Below are 21,658 nucleotides of genomic sequence, written 5' to 3'. Positions count from 1 at the left end.
CAGTATTCCAGAAATACTTGCTGTTGATGAGTCACTCCCAAAATTATCCCCCTCAAATGATAACTCCCAGACTGGTGTGTTGAAACTCGATTGCCAAGATCTGTAGCGAAAGCAGAAAACATGGAAAAAATTACCCAGATGTTGATCGCAGGAGTTGGCAGCGTCACTTCTTCTGCAAACAGAAATGTTTTTGAGACTACCAGCGAGGCAAACAAATGTGTTTTTGTCAGGAACAGGGAACAAAACTATTACCAGGCTGTGCTTACTGTATATCAACTTGGAACCTTTTCTGACACAGGAAGCCGGATCCACCACAATTTACAGGGTCTATAAATATTGTCATCATTGCCCAGAAGAGGGATTAAACCGGGCGGTCTCGCCCACTTTAATGCTCAGTAAAGTTTGTGAATCATCAGTCTTGTAGGACGCACACTTACCTCCACAGCTTCTGAATGTGCTGCAAAAAACAAGTCATGGAATCTCTGAGTCCATTTGCCAGTTATCTGGGATTCGTGTTAAACGCTACATGAATCATTGCATACATATTCAATTTCAGTTCAGGAAAAACAGGATTTGAATAAGGAAAACTACACCATCTCACCCATTCAGACGGTGCATGTGTTGACTGTTTTAAATTTAAAGTATGACATCTGGCTCCTGACTTGAATCGTGTCCTTTTTTCCCCTCCAGAGGTTGAGAAGGATCTGGCCAAGCTGGCAGAAGTGGGGAAGATGACCAACTGGAGCTCGAATAACCTGCACAGTAGTCTGCTCCACACCCCTCTGCGCCACAGAACACTGCCTGACACGCTTCCTCTCCACAGTCTCGTCTCCAGGCCGCAGTCTCCCGCCAGCAGCCTCTCGGGCAAGCCCTGTGGCGTAGGTCTCCCTTTGCTCAGCCCCAAGCCCACCTCCCTGGTCATGGGTCGGACTCAATCTCCCAGCAACCCTGGGAGCAGGACTCAAACCCCCAGAACGCCCAGCAGGCCTCTGACCCCAAATAGTTTACTGACGCGCTCCACCTTTAACACCGGATCTCATAAAGAGGTGACCTTCAGGAGGTCGCGGAGCCGCCCTGTGACGCCAACGAGTCAGCCCATACATCCCCGACCGCTGCTCACCCCTCCAGGACTAAGCACGACAGACAGCCTCGGTGCCAGCCTCCGGGCCTATCTGTCTGAGGTGAGACCTTAAACTGAGACATGCACCGTAATCCTCACAAACACACTTTAGTTCACTGTGCAGATGTAAGGAATAATGACAAGGCACATCCATGGGGAGGAGGCAAAGACGCATTGTGAAAGCTTTGGCCTCATGAATTCACTAAAGTCTGACACAGAAGCTGTTCCATCATGCTTCCAGTCTTTTTGCTAAGCTCGGTGTCTTCTGGCTGTAGCTTCACATTTAATGGGCAGACATGAGAGTGCTAATAATTTAATCTAACCGTTGGCAAGAAATTGAATAAGAGCATTTCCAAAAAAAAGTAGAACTCTTCCTTTAATGGACACAGTAACTTCCATGTCCATGACATAAAACTCTACATATTACACTTGAGGTGTTTCTTCCATCTGTGATTTATCTGGTAATAAAACAGATCACGTACACTCACAGTGTGTAAATCAGAAGTAAATGTGTCATAAACTTTGAGCCACGGACTTGAAAATGGCTCCAGCTTCTCTCTAATGTTTTAGTGTGTGAGTGAACTTGTGTGCTGAGTGTCAAACAGGCTCGATGCCCAAGTAAAGCTGGCTGCGGAACACGAGAGCCTTTTTACACACAGAGAGATTATGATGGAGAGCACCAGAACACATAACATCACACATGTGCAGACGCTCACAAACACCGGCTCTGCACACACTGGGGGGGGGGTTAGCTGAGAGTCGTGGAGGTCTGTACAGTAGGATGTCGTTTCATTGTGGAAAAATGAGTCTGGCATAAAAGGGGGACTTTCAATGGGATTTCTGTCTTATATTCCTTTCATGATCTACTTAACAGCAGCGCTATTAAAATACAAGACCTGTTTGAAGGCTCTATAAATGGAGGGGGGGCAGTCCCTCTGTATACTCACACTTATACTAGTTGACACCTAGTTAGATCTCTTCCCATTATCAAAACAGCGGTGAGACCCAGTCTGATTTTACTGAGGCCCCCTGGTCCCATGGTCCCCAGGCCTGGTTAGAGAGTGAGGGACTCATGAACCTTTTTGAAATACTAATAAAATAATAGATTATTAAGTTTAAAAAAAAAGTGAAACTAAAAAGTGGGTATGGAGTAAATGTAGAACCAGTGACTCAGAGAAATAACAACACAAATAGGGGGTAGAGCTGTCGTCCTCGAACCATGATATTGAACATAATATGATGCAAAACATTGTAATATTGCACTCTATTAGTAATAATTAACCGGTAATGCAGGATATATTGGTTTCTTTTATTCGTGCAAATATTGAAACAGTACTTTCCATCATCAAACTTTGAAAAAAAAATTGTGCGGTTATTTGTACATTGCCGTTCAAGTATATGAGAATGGTTTTGTACAAGTTAAGTTTTAGTGATGCTATGATGATGAATGAACTGACAGGCTGAATAAGATTATTTTTCTTCTCCATTTCTCTCTCTGTCTATTTAATCCACAGAGCAAAAATAACAAAATCTCTTCCATGGTCTCTGTTATTTTCCATTTCAGGATGAGTTTTACCAGCAGTTACAGGCCATCAGACAGCCCTGGCACATCCCCAGTGACACAGACAGTGACATCCTGGAGCCTCCTGAACAGGATAACAGTGAGTGACGTACCTACCGCTTCCTTCCTTCCTTCCTTTCTTCTGTATTTTCAAACTTTAAATTCATTTTTCATCATCTTGTTGTATTCCTGCTCCTTGTACTAGAGCGAGGGATCATTTGTTGTTCAGTTCAGTTGCTTGTGGTTTATTAAAATCTGTCTATTGAATCAACAGTTCTCAAATTGGACTAATTCCAGCCTCTAATGTTTTTACCTTAACCCCAGTAAGAAGTGAGGCTTGTTTTATATCTGTAATGTGACTTTAGTGAATAACCGATGCACGAAAGTGGCAAAAGACCTATTAAAAAAGAATGAAGATTTATGTGCAACTATTCCTTGTAAAATTACTGCGATGGAGCACAAGGGCTGACACATAAAAACTGACACAGTTCGGTGAATTCCTCAGGGGTGAAACGTTGTCATGTAAAACCTCTCTTCCTGGCACCACCTTTCGAGATGTATATCTATCACGATCCAGTCAATAGACATGAACGGTCCAAGCTAGAAAGTCATAAATCCAGTCCGAGCAGTGGTCTGGCTGCGATACAGTACGCCACATTACTCCGGCTTTGAATGTGACTGAATTAGATCAGACCTCCTTGAATGTTCTCGGCCATAAATCACATGGACGCATACAGCAGCTTGGTCTGATAGTTGGAAGGCTTGCCAGAATGAAACTAAGAGGAGTTCTCAATCCACTGATGTCTACTAACAGACTGTCAACTATGTGCCCTCTTAATTGGTTTACACAAGGCTAAACGTCTCAGATCCTCGAAGGTGTTTGTCAGGATTTACACTGTAGCTGCACTAAATGCAAACTAACTCATGTAAATATTACATATTTTTTGCAGGACAGGAAGTTTTAAGGCCTGATGTGTTGATATGGAGATATTGGACAGAGCAAACGGCACACGGAAAATGTTGCTAAACCTAAAGCTTTACGATTAGGGCTAGTATCTGTCCACATCTTTCCACTGACTGAAAGACTAAAGAGGCATTAGATTCAACAGGGTGTATCCCCCTGGAAGCATGAATAGGCTCTGCAAATTTCATGATGGTGGTGTTGTGGTCCTGTGGAGTTAGCATGTTCTCCATGTCTGCATAGGTTTTTTCCAGGTACTCTGGCCCTTGTGTCCATGGACTCTAACCCCATGTACCCCGTCTCTCGCCCAATGTCAACTGGGATTGGCTCCAGCTCCCCTGTAACCCTCAATGGATAAGCTGTATAGATAAAGGATGGATGACAAGGAACTTTACGTTTACTTTACGATATTATTAGATCCTGAGATCCTGTGTGCAAAGTGTATTATCTGACCTGACATGCTGCAGACTGGTGCCCGTGGAGTGTCCCAAACAGGGAAGGTTCATCTTCTGGGATACCTCACGGGTGTGTTATGACCTGATCAAAATACAGAACCAAATGTCATGGTAACGTGGCTTGTAGCCGTAAAGACATCTCGTGAGTGGAGTAATGTGCTGGATGGACAGACGCACCAACATTACCATATTTAGTTCCTGTCACAACTCTGCTAATGCCAACTCTCATATTGATTTGTCCCCGTCCAAAAATGACATTCAATGATTTCAGAAAAGTTCTTTGATTAACTTGGCCCTGTTCTCTCCATAAACAAAGCATCAGCTACTCGATCTGAAAATCAAATGCACGTGGGCCTCAAAAAGACAGTTTTCATTGATGTTATGAAACGAGAATCCCAGTCAAACAAAGATCAAGCATGCAAATGGTTGTCACATGGAAACACAACCCCCTGACTAGTTCCTCCAGAGTGCCGTTGTTTTGCCAAATGCGTATCTTGCAAAATAAATGGATAAATTTTCCTAATAGCCCCTGGGGGCCAGCTCCAAGTCTTGGCAATGGTAGTGGCATGTTGAGAAAGAATACAAGCCACATATTGAGTTAGAGGTGGCTCAGACGCAGGGAGAGAGAGAGACTGACAGAGAAAAGGAGACCCATCAGCCACAAGACGTGACAAAGCGCCTTCTGGCGTGAGAGAGGGCCCACAGGAGTGTTCACTGAAATCTGGTTTGTGTGTCTTTGTGCATGTGTGCATGTGTAAGCATGTGTTTGAGTGATTGTATTAGTCTGGGGAGACATTAAAATTGTTTTCAGCAGCATTTTTTTGCCCCCTTAATTCGTCAGTCTTTTCAGGGGTAATTCTTTGACCTTTGAATTGATTATGTTAAATTGCATATTGGCAACAGAACACTTAATTTGTGCCACAAATCTACTCCACAAACAGAGGAAGAAGGAAACAATCACAGAAATCTTCCACTGCTGCAGCCAGTTACTTGTTGTAATTGTTGTCTGATCACAATTACTCAATTTCTTCTGGCAGGAAAACGTGAAAAACAAATCTTGTTTTTTTTATCTTACTTCATTTCACATTTTATTTCAAACACGTGGTCATATTTGTACTCAAACTCGTTTGCTCTGCTCTCATCATGTCCACATACCTATATGTGTGTGTGTGTGTGTGTCCATGATTATTGGGCTCACTTCATTAGTGCAGTGACACCCTCTTCCCATTATCACAGCAGATGTGTCTGAGCCTCCGCCAAGCGTGTGGTGGGAGTTAAATAATGTGGGGAAAAATCCATAGGTATTTCCTGTTATTCTATAAACTTCCACAATGGGACAACCACACATACCACAAAGGAGATGAAAGACGTCTGTTCATTTTCTCACTTGTAAACCATTTGTCCTCATGTGGCCATCTCCCTTAGCGCAGCATTGACGTGTGGAGTGGAAGTAGATCAGAAAGTTACGTCATACACCTGTCAACACAACGTATTGGATGTAACAGTGATCGGTGTGGTTTGTGTTATTCATCCTCAGAGAATCAAAATGAATAACAGCGGAAACAGTGTTGTTGCACGTGATGGACATTGTAACCATTACAGCTGCACACAAGTGCGTCCAGGTCAAGCGGGTCGTTCACAAACTAGAAGGTCGGCGGTTTGATCCTGGGCTTCTCCAGCCTACACTTTTGGGGAGCGGCAATGTTGTCCATCTTTATGTACAGTCTTTGGCATAGAGCCTGTAAATAGGGAAATAGCCTGGCTGTGTTCAAAGCTAAAATAAATTGCTATCCAGTTTCTTTAAAGGTCAGTAATTGGGTTTCAGTACAAAAAACTCAAGCCGAAAAACAGCAGGGAGGCCATTTTCTGTTTCAGTCTATATGTGCTTATCTAAGCTAACTTGTTCAATATTTAAAGGCACAACATGCAGTAAGTCATAGTATTATGACAGTGTCAGCCAGTGAGTACACGTATCTCAAACTTTTCCCTAAGCTCATCATGCACCTCTATGTGACACATATTCTGTCTTTTATTTTTACAGGTGGTGCCCGAGATGCCAGTAAAAGATCTGTGTTTTCAGGTGAGATTCTGAACAGTTAGAGGCGTCACAGCCTGAGATCCGCAGAGACAGATTCACCTCATGATGTGCTGCGTCCCACGATCCTCCAAGACCGGCTCCAGTCTGACTTCTGTCACTGTAAGCAACTGCCTCAAACTGAGTGTGTCAGTGTCTGTCAGTGACCTCATTTGTAGCCACAACACGTTACCCAAATAACTACCAATGGGTGACTGACCGTGGAGGCCCACGCCTTCATTTATGGTCCATTCAATTACCGTCACAGACTAAATGGAGGGCACGGTGGCTCTGATACGTGATTGGTAGAGCTTGCCCATGTGTGGAGACATGAACACCGTTGCCCAGTTCCATTAAGTCACTCGGGCTCTGAGTTTACACGCAGCAGACAGTGTCAAACTCTCAGCGTCAACATTTGGGAGAAGGAGAAAGTCTGTCTGGTTTGAGGTTGTCTGCGGTTCTCCTTCTTGTGGCTCCGGAGGTGCCCACAGCTCCCAGTGTCAGTGTGCCAGTCTGGAGGGAGATCTGAGAGCAGGCTGCTGCTGCTGCTGCTTGGCTATCGGAGAGGCCAGAGCATTGCCATGGTAACCAAAACTCAAAGCTCGCTGCTTGAGTCACCCCAATCACCGCTCTCCCAGAACTTATGAAATACGGTCGTTGGAACCTCGACTGGGCAGCAGCAGGCCTCATTTTCCACCTCATGTTTGCACTGTGACATGTTTAAATATTCAATGGCTGTTTCATAGTAATTGCCCCAGTTATTATTCTTATTAGCGGTTCAATGTGTCTGATTTTTGGTTTCTAGGAGACTGATGTTTTTGTCTCTCATTTTTCACAGGCCTATAGTGACGGAAGACCAGGGACATTGATCCAATCAAACTATTATGCAAACCACTGGACATTTTGAATATGTGTATAGAGACGATTATTTTTGTAATTCACACGAATGAGAAAAAAGATTGTATACTTTTTTTCACAGATATTTCATAGACATTGTACTGTAACTGTATGATAAAAAAAAGTGAAAATATGACTTCAGAGTATGAAATACAACATTTATTTTTGTTTGCTCTATAGCATGCTATTGAACCTCCGTGTGGAGTGTAGAAACAGATGCATTTTGTTGTTGACAGATTCTTTTTCCTGGCCTAGTGCATATTCACACTGTGAGGGCAGCACAGCCGTGTTAGGAAAACATTTATCGATACGCACTGTTAAAAGATGTAGTGATTTCCAAATAATACGCAAGTCGTAGAAGGAACACAAGGAATGCTGTTATCTTCATTAAAATGATTTGGTGCACATGTCCCCGTTGTGTCTCAGATTCTGTTATTGGACGTGCAACACACTAAGACCGGAGTTCAAACTGTGGCGCTGACGGAGACGTAGAAACCTGTCCTGACCAACATGACGTTGCTCCTGTGTGTGTATGCCTGGGCATGTTTTGGTCAAACTGTGGTCGTCTGAGTGTCACACGTGCGTCGTCAGCACCAGAGACGCACGCTCCATGCACACACACCCTCCCCGCCCTGACACGGTCTGATCCCTCCATTTTGAAACCTACTGTGTTGTGTTGTGTTGTGTGGTGCGGTACGTTCAACCGCGCCATCTTTTTCGAGTCTGTCTCGGGGATGTGGTCGACAAACAACTCAAATCTTCTGTGTCCTTTCTTTGAGGGTGATTCCTGTAAAAAAGGATGTGTGAGAAGACTAATCACTTTCAAACCCCACCCTGTAAAACATGGTATGTGTGGAGTAATGTCTCATGTATTGCTGCACATTTATTGCTCATTGGGACGGGATGTGGTTTTTCAAAGATCCTGCAGAAGAATTTGAGGACACGGCATAATCGAGTCACACTGCTGCCTTTATATAATCTTTATATCGCTATAAACAATATTTTCCTGTCATGCTTTATATTCCATGTTCACTGTGTTTCAGGGGAGTTCGGAGTATGATTCCCATCTGTTCGTGTCCCACAGATCAGCAGCATGCTAACTCGGTTTGTACTATCAATATTTTCCTTTGAGTTCATGTGTCTCCTCCGGTCCTTCAGCTGTAATGTCAGCAGAATATCGAAGCGTGAGCAGCTCTGGAATAAGGCGAGATGAGGACTTCAGTTACAGCCACAGATGTCACACAAAGACAGAGCACCCCCCCGAGTATCTGCGGATGTCTCAGCACGTCACAACTTGTCAAGATGAAATGGTTTTAACCTTACTGATACCTTTGTGTAGTATCATATTTCACATTAAAGCCACAAGACCTATGTATTACTATCCCCAAATGTATCATGATTGTTAATTTTATGCAGCACACATGTAATTATTTTGTTAAAACTGCGCAGTATCACTCACAGATGTCACGATATGAAGAATTTGGGGGATCACGTTTCATATCGTTAATACCACCTCTCTGGTGTATAAAACCTCTGATATCTCTTCAAAGTGTGTTTTCTGTGCAGGCCTTTATACACCAGGCCCATTCAAAGCAACTGCGAAGGCCACCCAGGAACAGCGGCAGACATCACTGCTTACTGGGAGATCCGGACCACCATCAATGGTCAGCAGACTGACCCAGGTCTTAATTTACAACCCAACAGACTGGGATTTATCCTGACGTACAGCACAAATAAATCTATGGTGGAAGGGAGGTATGCTTTGAAGGCATATAAAGTCAGTATCGCTCGCTGCTTGAAATGTTCCAGTATGGTGAGAATGTGCTGTATGTGGGAAACTAGTCATGTATGTGTGTGTGTATGAAACCTGGGACTGTGTCAGTGTGCATAGAAAGTGTGTGCGGATTTGTATGAGTGGTGTTACTGAGTAAATGGCACTTAATCTTAGGTTGGAAATTTAAAATGCAATTAGCGGAAGAGGAAAATGAGACGGAACAGAACATGGCACATGTGCGAGTACGTTTTATTTAACTTTTACTTTAATATTCTCAATTCAATTCATTTTCCAAGACAAACTGCCACCTCCTGTCATCTTCACTAAACAAGTCCAGACCATTGTCTTGACCTAAAGCAAAGTTATCACCAGCTCTAAGTATAATTATGTAGAAGCTCAGTTTGAAACCCTTTATGTGAGGACTCCTCTGCTGAACCACCCGGGGGAGGTTTGTGTAGCTGGTTTTTTTTTTTAATGGTAACTGTAATTTAAAACATAATCAACAATCTGGATTTAGTTTTCAGCGTTCATTGATGTGAACTGCCTGATCTCACAGAGCTAATGAAATCGGGTTCCGCTGATAACTTCTCCCAGGCTGTCATCAATATGAAACTCATGGCCTTGCTCTGTGCTTTCATTTAAAGCCAAGGTAGAAGTTTTACCCCACTGAAGTACTGTCATTCACTTTGTCTTACAGAAATTAGAGTAATAAACAATTGTAGCTCTGGTGTTGACAGCCCAGACTCGCAGTGAATGTTCGCAGCCAGTGTTGAGCTGTTATGTGCCACTGGAACAATGGGTGCATTATTACCCCAATCTTGGACATGTATTTTGCCAACACGATATTATTCAGGGAGTTGATGATTAATAAGAAACATGAAAGAAAAAAATCTGCCACGTTTCTGCCAGATCTCCTAAGTATGTTATACTTGGAATCATATTTTCTATGTTTTGTACAAACCTTTTTATAAAAGATGGCAAAGTGTAAAAAGATCAGCTGTCTTATTTATTGCCACATGGGGTTGGTTGTTATTGAATGCACACAACATAATCATTAAAATCTTGAATCTATCTCAAATCATTTCATGGCTCTTGGTGTTTTTACAATGAAGTGCATGAATAAACCTGTTTTTCTGCAGTTTCCTATTCTAACAGGGACATTTTCATTTAAGTGCCACATATTTCAGGCACGTTGTATTGTGATAAAAACCAATAGGGCATGAAGGATGGCTGATGTAACTCATCCTCCTCGGTTTAATGTCGTCCCAGGTGATCACTGTTACATCTGAATTCTACATCAGTGAATATTATTTTAAGTCTCGGAATAAGAGAAAGCCCATGTGTTTTACTGTTTTCAAAACATTTGCAGTTTTTCTCAAGAGACAAACTTATTACTATTAATAATATGATTATGATTCAATGTATAAAATGAAGTTGAATAAGTACATGTACAAATGCGGTATACACTTTAAAAATTACACAATTATACAGTTATATGTAAAAACACAGTACATACAGTAATACCGCTGGAATCCTCAACAAATATTTTTAAATAGTTAATTCATAAATGAGTCAATTATCTTCTTCTTCTTCAAGTGATGGCAGACTTGGAGCAGCGAGGGCGCACTACTGCCCCCTACAGCTCAAAACCTAGACCACAGCCATTGAAAGCAGTAAATCATAATAAAGCTTCACATTTGTTTCAGGTTGAAAAGACTTCGTGAAGTTGTTCCAGTCTGAGATTCTTTTATTAGAAATGTTTTCATAACAGTGCTAACTTTAGCCTTTAGCTAATTGACAACAGGAGGGATGCTACGTCCAAGTTCAAGGTAACAGACCAATTCAAGGTAAGCTAGTAGCTAGCTGGTAGCAGTAGCCAGGTGGTTTTCTGTTATCATCTTTATTCTTTTTTCCCAACAGACTTCAAGCTAACCGGCTAGTAGCTAGTTTATTGGTTGGTTTGCTCTCTTCATTTTTACTCTTATGTCTTTAGGAGACTTTAAGCTAACTAGCTGGTAGCTACCCTGTACTATCAGCCAGTTTGTTGTCTGGTTTGCTGTCATTTTTATTCTTTCTTTCCCAATAACAGACTTTTTCCCCCTCACTCGAGTTGCATATTGTTTTTAAAAGCTTGGATATGGTACGTATTACTGCCAATGAGCAACTTTAACCACCAGGTTGCATTAAATTATCCTACAATGGCTATTTTTTGTTGCAGCGTAATAGTGACGGCTATTTGAAAACCACTGCCCTGAAATGTTCTGTGAATATAAAATGTAAATCCAGTCTAATTGTGAGATTTCTACAGTTTCTTTGGTTGTTTTATTTGTGTAGTGGCTTTGTCCTAAGTCGTAGGAACACATCTTAAATCCATTTATTGTTCAAACCTCAGGCAGCATAATAAAAATAGTCTCTGACCATCCCAACCCCAACATTGTAATCCAGAAGATATCCATCATTGTTGTGTGGATAGTTTGAGGCTGTTAGGTTTGGCAGGACTTGTGAAGTGCTGAAGGACAAACTGTCCGTATTAAACACGTGTCGTGTTGTTTCTAGCTGAAACGTTTTCCTAACATTTTCAGCTGTTTGCTGTGGCGGTTCACTGGTCTTCTCCTCTTACAACTACACATGGTGTAGTAACATAAACATTTGTTTTCCTACTCATTTTTTCCCCGCAAAGATCAAGGTGTCGATCTCAATTTGTATGATGCATGATATGGAAATGGTTTATCCCTCATTTGGTATGTTGTATTTAAAAGAATAAATCGCTACTGGGATTAACAAAGGCTCGTATGATCCTTTGGAACGTTGTGTATTTAATGTTGTTCCAAAGAGTTGTTCAGAAAATCCAGAGGGATTACATATTGGATGGATAAACAGAAATCCTGTTGTGATCTCTGGCTGATTGTGAGGCTTTTCTGTCAAATCTCTATAAGAGTCGCATAAGGACCTGGAGCCTTGAGAGCACCCTGCTCTTCACTATGGTTCAATTGTGAGACCTCAGTGTGTGAGAACAGTAGTCTGAGCTGTCCTGTCTGTATCTCCCTTTCCTTTCTCCCACACTAATTTATGGTTCTTCTCCCTGACCGTGATGTGGTCAGCTTTCCAGACGCTTGGGGATCTTTTCAAAAGCGAGGCTGTGTGTGTGTGTGTGTGTGTGTGTGTGTGTGTGTGTGTGTGTGTGTGTGTGTGTGTGTGTGTGTGTGTGTGTGTGTGTGTGTGTGTGTGTGTGTGTGTGTGTGTGTGTGTGTGTGTGTGTGTGTGTGTGTGTGTGTTACACATTGGCAGGCATTGTGGTGGGTGAGGCTTAGACCTGGGTCAGATGACTCATCCAAACTCGGTGCTCGTCTCAGGGTCCAGAGGATCTGTGCGCTCGTATTAGACTTATTATTCTTTCAAATGCAAGGATCTAATCTTGGTCTAGTGGTCTGCCGTGTCTTGGAAATGTTTGCGCTCGCTTGTGTGGATGTTTTTTTTATCCACGTCTGGAATGGGCTGAAACAAAATAGTGTGGCAGGGACACAAAAGCTTTGTTAGCCTGATCATTTGTATAGCTATTGTAAAACTGCCTTCTCTTTTATATCCACTAAAGTGCCCTCAGGGTAATGCGGATCACCTCCGGTGCTGTAGTTATACTTGGGTTATGTTTCACCATCAGAGCCGATGGTTTCACTATCCTGTGCTCCAAAAGCATCAACGCTCCCTCCGGATCCCCGCTCTTTCTTTTTTATTTACATATAAAGTTGCAGTGAATTTATTGCACATAGCACTGCACATGGCTTTTTACTCAAGCTGTGATTTATTACCCGTTCTCATGCTGCTTTCTTCTAATTGGCTGTCTGCGTACTTTTTTGTGCATTCACCCATTTATCAAAGCCTTCTGCCAGAGGCTGCTGGTGGATGGTCGAGTAACATATATCTGTGCAACCTTTTTCCTTCAACCCACCTTTATCAATTCACTTTTATTTATGGAGAGAAACTTTTTGCCAACAAGCCAAATATCCAGGAGAAAATGTTGCTGCAACATTCACATCTGTGTGATTTGCCATGACCAATCAAACATGATCAGAGAACATGCTAAACCAATGTCAGCTCTCGTGCCAGATGCTCATTGGATTCATATTTCAATAAAAGCATTGTTGTGTTACTATCTTCCTTTGTTGAAAACAGGACATAAATATCAGTGGGATGTTAGATGAAGAGCTTTTTAGGGATGTACTGGTAATAAATCGTCAGATCTAGATTGTCAGATTGCATAAAGTGATATGTGTGTATTCCGAGGCCTAGAGCATAATGATAATGGATTAAACATTTCCTGATCGGTTTGGTCACATCTGGAGCTTCATTATGTCTCCCCTTAACAAAACCATACCACCACCATAAACCACTGTATAAAAGTTCAACTCAACATTAAATGCAGAGACATTCATTCTGAAGCAAGAGTTTCTCACAAAACAGTCTGCCTCTGCTCCTTTCCCTTCCTTCTAGAAGGCCTATAAGAAAAGTACTTAAGTCCAATTACAAGTTCCAGATGACCCACTGCTCCTAACTGAGCAAGCGGTAGAAACAATATTGAATCATTTGATTTGGCAGTAAAGTGCAGTATCTGTTTTGTTTCATCAGGGATTCGATGGACAAAAAGGGCGGAGTATGACTGAACGATGCTGTTCAATGTTCAATAACCTCAAGTGAATCTCTGACCATAGGAAACCAGAGAACGTCTGTACTGATGCCAGAAGACGTTTGACGGCTTTCAGCTGCTTCGCACCTGCTGCTCTTTTTCTCTGCTTTCTCTCGTGTATTATGTCCCGTTGTTGGCGAGAAGAGTATGAGTGGCCTTTTGTTGCTTTTCTTTTTGCACATATACTTGTCAACAGAATTAGCCTCAGTCATATGATTATGGTTAAGGGCCACTGACTTCTCGGTCATAGCAGGGAAATGGCAAAGGACAGATTAATTGTCGCTATGTGAGTAACATTGAAAGTGTTTGGTTCTCTTCCTTCCCAATCACAGAGATGACGCTGTTTCCCCTCATCAAAGATGAACGCTGCCAAGAGTCTGATCTCAATTTCCCAGCAATGCAACGCTAAGTGGAATTTTTCAGGGGTCATGATACATTAGCTCCAGCCGGGTTGAATCGAAGCATGATGGACGGACCGGAACATTAACGAGTCACATTTGTTGTTGTGACGGAGTTTGTCAAGATTTGCTAAAGATGTTGAGAGCATACACAGAAGATTAATCCCCTGAATTTCTTCACAGCAGAGCTAGAATGAAATTCTGCCCGTGACTCATAAGTATTTTTGCTCTGGCTGCGCAGAACGATTTCCATTTTCTTGGTTTCACTTTTATGATTTTTGAGCTAAGAATGACTGGATGTCTACACCAGCTGTCCCAGATTGTTTTCGCCCCTATATCCTCTCTAAGGCTCGTTTTTAGTTGGGCCATTTTCATCAAAAGCTGTAAATGTAATGTTTATCCAAACCAAGTACCTCTGAAACCTCAGTAGGTCGTTTGAGCCATGGGAATAGAGTTGACTCAAAAGAAAATGTTGTATCAGAAGGTTACACAGCAGGTATAGGCTACCTCAACCACCAGTTTTGAAACAGTATTACAGCCACACTGTTTAAAGTATTCTATTAAGTAGAAACCCAAAAGATCTGGAGCAGTGGGTTACAGAAATGGGGTGCAGTCTATTAAAATTCGGACTCCACAAATCTGATCTATACAATATGGTCGGCGCACAGTCAAGCTTTGCAGCACATGATCTCGCTGGTGTCAGCGAACATGAAAATAAAATGGATTTATTGGATAAGAAGGGAAACACCATTAACTGGTATCCAAAGCAACTTTGTGCAGAATCTGCAACATCATCACTAATTATACACGGTGATATATAACGTAGAATAGGAGCTTTTATATGAAACATATCCAGTCTTGAAAGTCGTCCATTCAGTTGAGACTTCGTACCTTTCACATTAAAAACCTAAAAGAGACAAATTATTCCGCCCTGAATCTGAATATCAGCCATAAACTTTTTCATTATAAATTCTGTGTACTGGCTGTTCTGTTCTCTCCCTTTTCCTTTGTCCCTTGCATCATCCCAGTGGAGTAGGAGCTGCCTCTAAAATCCCCCTTTAAATTGATCTTGATATTAATGTGTCCCTGTGGCTGGTTTTAACGAGGGGCGAGGGAACGAACAAAGAGAAATGGTTGATAACCGGGTAATTTTACTGTTCCTTGGTGATGTCATTGACAAGTTAGCTCATGGTTGGACTGGAGTTTACGAATATAGCCCACTGACGTTAAAGAGTCTTTCAAGTTGAGGCCAAACAATGAGGGGTTTGGGGCTGATACTAGTTCATCTGATATATTTCCATGAAGCTGAGAGGTGCAGGGGACATGCCAGCAGTTTTGAGCGAGAAAGAGAAAGAAGAGCAGCTATAGAGGCATAAGAAGCACATTAAAATCACTGTTGATAAATGTTTATTTTTTCCCCCTCAGACCAAATGGTTAGATGCAGGGAGTGAAGACGTGTGACGAGGTTGAACTGTGCCAGCCCTCCACAAGAGGGCACAGATGATGTTGCTGAAGGAGGTGAGCTAAAAATCTCCTCCTGGAGTGTTTCTGATGATATGCCTGGTTGGCAGGACCCCATATGTCGACACTTTGGTCATTAATCTGTTGCTGAAAAAGTGAAAATCCCAAAGTACAATGATAACTCCACGTCAATGCAAACAGGTTGTGAATGTCTAGTAAACCTTTCAGGATGCTCCACTGTAAAGAATGATTTTCAAAATACAGACAAACAGTTTTTGACTTCAAGCAGAGCTGTTCTATCTTTTGAGATGATGAAACACACTTGGTCAACTATCCCAGTCACTAGAAATATTTTAAAGATCAAGTGTTATGTTATGTTGTAAAATCGATGATGTAAAATGTGGGAAAGGTTAAACTTGTCATTAAACAGGTAATATTCCTTCAAGAAGAGGATTTAATAGTCGATTAACAGTCAGTTGATCAACAGAAAATATTCAGTTTTGGTTTGTTCTTAAGTTTTTCTTGACATTTAGTGTTGGTTAGAGCAAAAAAATATTAGAGGATATAAACTTCAGCCTGAGAAATCATGGCAATTCAAAAATAAAATCCTGACACCTTATAGATTAAATGATTAATAAATCATTAATAAATGATAATAAAATACTTGTCACATTAATCATTATTGAATTTTGCTTTATAGGTTGACAAAAACCTGTTGAAGGTTAAGACGTTTAATCTTGTACATTTTTCAAAATTTCCTTGATGGTTGTTGAGACAGCCACTAAATATAAGTTTAAATTAATTGCTCAGGTTTTTCTTGTCGCCCCTCAGTTGGTCAACTAAAAACTGGAATTGTATTTGGCTACTTCCAGGTGGGATCGCTTGGAGAACACTTGTACTTTGGTCACAGTTTCCATTAATAAATACAAGTTTACACATCTACAATGTTTTTTCTGCTTCCTCTGGTTAGGTTTACTACCTCTGTCTGCTTTGCTGGGCAGGCTGTGAAGTAGAACTATGAAGTGATCTTAATGGCATCACCTGCGCTTTAGTGCTGGATGTCAGACGCTGACACAGAGGAGCAGTCTTGGGGTTTGATTTACAGGAACATGTGGTCAAGGCTGCTGTTTGTCCTTGCAGTTGGTGTGCTGTTACAGAGCCTTCCACTCTGTAGATGGCTCCATATGGAGCCAAAGACATCTGAAGTTGTCATACTGTGTGGGGTGTTTTTCTTGGCACGAAAAGCGGATAAGAGTAGGGGTGGGCATTTTAACATGACGTTCAAACCGAATGTGTTCTTAGTTGACGTCAAAAACAACAATCATTCGGGCTGAAATTGGTGCTGTGAATTTACGAGCCCTTTAAATGAAACCATATTCCCATCCATAGTTTTTCATTGCAGCATGTTAAAATTAATTCTTTGTACTTTTCTCATCACTTTGCCTTTATTTCTGCAGTTTATGTAGACACTCTGCTCTTTTGAGAGATGAAAACCCTTTTTAAAGTGAAAAATGTAGCTTACTAAGAAAACTGAATGCTGCCCATACTGTGCTATCAGCCTCCTTTTCCTCATAAACATAATTGATACCTTAGTCTAGTGGTGAAATGTAAACAGACAGGCAGCTGGTGAGACAGCCATGTGTCTTGGGTAGAGCAGCCACCCAGTCCATAATGTTGTGCAGTTTGCATTGTTCACTCCCTCTTCTGTGGCTGTCAGGGCCGAACAGAGGCGAGGAGACGACCGCACAAAGGAAATATTTGTCCAATCTGTCCAAGCAAACTCCCCAATTGAGGACTGAACTTTCCCATCGCATTGCTCTGTGTCTGTGTGACGTGTAATTGAAAGAGGAATTATGCTTTGAACTGAGCAAGAGCAGAGGCAGTCGTGGAGTTTAATGACCATCGACAAATTATGCACCTGTTCCACCGAATTTTGACCTGGTCAAAATCCAACACAAGAAAATCGATCTGGTTTTTATGATAACAAACTCAAAGTTAGACTAAACAAAGGTTTGGCAGCACGTTCAAAGTTCCTTTTGCTTTTTAACGAAACATTTAAAGTTACAAGAGAATTATTGAAGACAAAATTATTTTTCTTTCAGGCCGCAGTAATGTTTATCTGCAGATCTTGAATATGTTATGTTAATACTCCAAATAAAGTGTTTTTGACCTTTCTACAGAAAAGCCAAATCCTTATGTCTGGACAATGATTACCATATGCAAACATCAAATAAATCCTCATTGCGCCATAGTTGAAGGCTTGCCATTTGAACATGTTGTTTTGGTCCAGAAAGAGGGGTTGTCTCCTGTCAGTATCTCCAAGCTTCTCAGAGGGCTTTTCTACCAGCATCACAAAGAGCCAGGAAGTCTGCTTATGTGCACGACAACTAAAACGTTTATCTCTCTCGATTCATGAGACGGTGTTGGGTCTGCTGTCGAGAACCTTGATTCAATGTGTGTGTGTGTTTGGACTCAAATGGTTTGCTGGTGTGAAGTGAAAGGGGTTGCCAGGGTGGTGAAGGCGAGCTGTTTGCTCATGTCCAAACCCCAAGAATGGATGAGGACACAGATGGGATTTCTCTCTGGTGGACTTTTCTTCTGACCCAGCCTCCCTGTGTTTGGAGAGACATGGAAACCTCGGCTGGAATTGACAGGCATCTTATTGAATGAGGGAAGACTTAGGGCTTTCACCCGACACCGTCTGAATGGGATACGGAGGGGGGGGGGGGGGGGGGGGGAGGCTGCGAAAGTTGTGTGTGTTGGGCGGGGGTTTGTTGAGATGAGGTCAGTAAATAGAATGGTGCAATCAACAATTGTCCTCTCCCTTTTTTACTTTGAGCCTGAAAACATGTTTTTAAATACTAGTGATCTTACTGACAATATTAAATACCAATAATCTTACTGATCATGTGTATCAACTGCATCAATCAATAGCATATGGTAGATTGATTGCGAGGTGGTAGTCGGTCGGTTGGTCTGACACAAGTCACTTCATTAAGCTGTTGTAAATGTCAAAGTATAACCTAGGAGATACCGATGATCATCTAAATTTCATTGGCCCTGATTTTCCTAAGAAATGATTGAGCAAAATCTATAAACTCCACTACAAATGAACCATCAACCTTCCAAATTTCACTATATATACTCTAGAATACAAAGAATAATGATAATAACTTTTTACTCAATAAAATCGGTACCAGGATTGGTTCCATAAGTCCAGTATGTGTCAGGCGCAACTTCAAAGCCTGGACTTTGACATCATCTGGGTTTGTTTCTCTTCATGTCGAGTACTTTTGCTTTGCCCTAGAGAACCGTAGGGGGATTTCACAGAACATCAGCACATTTTCAAAGTGCATCTCCAAGTAATGCATCCAAGAAACACAGCTCTTGAAGTTAATACCAATATGCTGTAATAGAAAACTGCTAAAAAGGTAAAAATGTCCAAAAATGAAGTTTCCTGCTCCACCAAATTCCTCATGTTTCCTTTTGTCATACAATAGGTGTTAGTCGTTCTCTTGTTGTCTGGCCTCATGCCTGGGACCAATTTACCAGAAGCTAAATGATCCGGACAGCCCTGCTCCCAGGGTCACACAGGCACAAAGTTTTCTCTGCCATGATAAGGTAGCTTGTGTAGGGGCGAAAAATGTGGATTTGTTTGGAGTAGGAGCATTTTATTTAATTGGCTTTCAAAGGGCACAAATGCAGAGGAGGCTCTGTGGTCGTGTGCATGTTAGCCATTGACACAGTGTCAGGTATTGTTGGGATTTCACCTTCCGCTGCATGATGAAGTCACTCACACATAACTTAACATAGACACCTACATTACTTTTTGTGCTAACAATGAGGGTTGTAGTTACCTAATAATTCCTGGTTTTCATTGGGGTTGAGTTGTTGCAAAAAGTGAACGAAATTTAGGCTAAATTCACACTACTAGTGCTTTAGTTTTAATATTGTTACGTCTATACCTTGCGCCCACACTACTGCACAGTTTTCTAGCATCTAAAATGGAAAAGTTTGGAAACACTACTGACTCAGTTTAGCATGAACACTCCAGGGCTGCCTTGTAGTGTGGACAAGCAGAAACTTAGACGTTTGGAAACAATGAAGCACTCACCCACATTCACTTCCTGATCGGTTCTGACCAGTCATGACTCAACTACCAGCAAAACACTTACTGTCAGTAACAGTTTCACCTCAACGTCGGTCCGAGAAAAGAAATCCCTTGTATTAAAAGTATTGGTATGGATGTATCCTCAGGACCTCGTTCAGCAGTGAGGATAAAGTGGAGGTGGGAGGAGGGGATCCCACAATGCAGTTGTGACTTACTGACAGGTGTAGCACGGCCAGGGGGTCAAGAAGGTCAAGAACGTTTCCTTGGCAACATAGACTTGGAACTGCTTTTGGTAACTCAATAGATAGTAATAATATTAGAGATAATATATCTATAATATAATGGTAATATAATATAATTATAGTATAATGGCTTGTTTTGGAAGAAAGGTTTTTATGGTGTTTGTCTTTGCAAATTCTCACCAACGCTTTTCATTGCCTCTGTTTTTTCATGCTTTTATTCATTTAGCAATTTTAAACCATTCGTAGTAGTTCTTGTCCCAAAGACCTGTCAGCAACCGATAATAGAAATACCAGCATCTGTCACTGGATAGTAAAAGTGGAGCTTCGAAAAGTCCAGTCTAACAGTGTTGAAATTTTCCAAACACTCTCAGGTTGCTCGTGTGTCTGCAGTGTTGCTCACACGTGACTTGCCCACTGTGACAAGTAATAACATATACGTGATTACAGACATCCAAAATGTGCTCTTTCTTGTTTAAGATATAGGGCTACTTAAAAACCACATTTGACAGCAGAGGTGACAGAGGCTGGATGTATGCAAGACCTGGTGGAACAGAACTTTGTTTCAGAAGCGCAGAATGGGCACATTAACATCAGGTTAAACCAACATTGGGAATGGGAGTGAGCCAACATCATTAGAGAGCGAGAAGCGAGCGCTGGGCAGGGTCGGGTTACATGTTGTCGACCCCGGACCTGCCCGCCCTGAACCTGTCTGTCAGAGGAGCGGTAGAAGCAAAGAGAAGCGTGAGGAGGAAAGAACGAAAGAAAGACTGATGAGAGACACATTTTGATACACAGGCTTTACTCAATGGCGTCCATTCAGCTGGACACTGTAGCTTTCTTTGGCGTTGTCGAAAAGTCGAATCAGATTTGATGCTTTCATCTGAACCGTTTCAAGCTACACATTCTAGTGGAAGTTGTATGCGTGTTGTTTTCTTTTTGGACAGCCTGCTGCCTCTGAGATTGTAAGTCTATCCACTGGTGTTGAACTAAACAGTGGTTAGCAATTTTATGCCAAACTAATACAGCAATCAGTGTTATGTCAGTGACTTGTTACAGTGCTCTGCGTTCAACACTGGGAAATCTGTGGCCTGGATGTGACATATTTCATGGAGGTGGACCCAGTGCTGGGTCAGGCCCTAATGAGACCCACAGAAGAGTCATTACAGTCACTGGGAGAAAGTTGGACTGTTGAGAGCAGCAAACCGCTGAATGAAGCACGGCCCTTCCCCTCCTCCTCCTCCTCCTCCTCCTCCTCCTCCTCCTCTTCCACCAGCTGCTTAACAGATGGAACGACCTGTTGGCCAAGAAAGTGAAGGAGAAGAAGGGAATGAGGGCGAAGAGGAGGGGAAAAAAATTCATTGACAGATACATTGAATGATAAGCAAATTTGTGGGTGTTTGAATCTGAGCTTAGGGAGCACTTACATGTTTTTTTAAACCCCAACACTGTGGACAAGTGTGACGTGTGTGTGTGCGTGTGTGTGTAGGAGTGACATGTGGCTACGATCGTCGCTTGGGTTGTGTTATGTTAGCGTTTGGTGTGTTTGTTTACACGGCTTGCGAAATGAAGGAAGTCAGATTGTGCGGGGGAAGGTGATGAGAATGTCGGAGGATGGAACCGAGGGTAGGTAAACGGCATACAGCTTGCGGGGCTGATGTGTGTGTTTGTGTGTGTACTTCTGTATCTGTGAGGACCACTTTAAATATCAAGACCTTACAGAGTAGGGACAATGTGGGAAAGTGAGGACACTTTCTGACACAACTTTCTAAGTCAGTTTAAGGGTTATGACTTTGTTGTGATGGTTACGTTTAGAGAAAGGGGCTGTGGAGTAGAGTGTGGATGCGGAGCAGTGTAATGCAGCTTACATTAAGCATATCGAGCTCTGGTCAGGCTCGGACACAAAAAAAACGAATTCCTGTCAGA

The 21,658-nt window shown here is 42.0% G+C and overlaps 2 protein-coding genes across 7 annotated transcripts in view; both read left to right on the top strand.

The window, feature by feature from the left end:
- Positions 1–7,514, top strand: part of c20h8orf34 (chromosome 20 C8orf34 homolog) — a 54,403-nt gene extending 46,889 nt beyond the window's left edge. The window contains exons 12-15 of one of the 3 annotated variants that reach the window (XR_004612354.1): positions 691–1,181; positions 2,685–2,781; positions 6,139–6,294; positions 7,010–7,511. Coding sequence is in view for 2 of the 3 variants with exons in the window: in XM_034572702.1 (XP_034428593.1) it covers positions 691–1,181; positions 2,685–2,781; positions 6,139–6,197 (647 nt within the window). In the remaining variant the exon portion in view is untranslated. Of the gene's footprint in view, positions 1–690; positions 1,182–2,684; positions 2,782–6,138 lie in introns of all 3 variants that reach the window. The other 2 variants (XM_034572703.1, XM_034572702.1) reach the window with 2 other exon arrangements.
- A 2,963-nt stretch (positions 7,515–10,477) lies between these two features.
- sulf1 (sulfatase 1) overlaps positions 10,478–21,658 on the top strand; it is a 75,021-nt gene continuing 63,840 nt past the window's right edge. The window contains exons 1-2 of one of the 4 annotated variants that reach the window (XM_034572247.1): positions 10,478–10,689; positions 15,347–15,439. The gene's annotated coding sequence lies outside the window, so the exon portion shown is untranslated. The remainder of the gene's footprint in view (positions 10,690–15,346; positions 15,440–21,658) is intronic. The other 3 variants (XM_034572248.1, XM_034572243.1, XM_034572246.1) reach the window with 3 other exon arrangements.

This window comes from Hippoglossus hippoglossus, chromosome 20, assembly GCF_009819705.1.
Source record: "Hippoglossus hippoglossus isolate fHipHip1 chromosome 20, fHipHip1.pri, whole genome shotgun sequence".
Classification (NCBI taxonomy): Eukaryota; Metazoa; Chordata; class Actinopteri; order Pleuronectiformes; family Pleuronectidae; genus Hippoglossus; species Hippoglossus hippoglossus.
The sequence above is the reverse complement of the archived record's forward strand: the minus strand, read 5'-3'. Positions and strand labels throughout refer to the sequence as shown.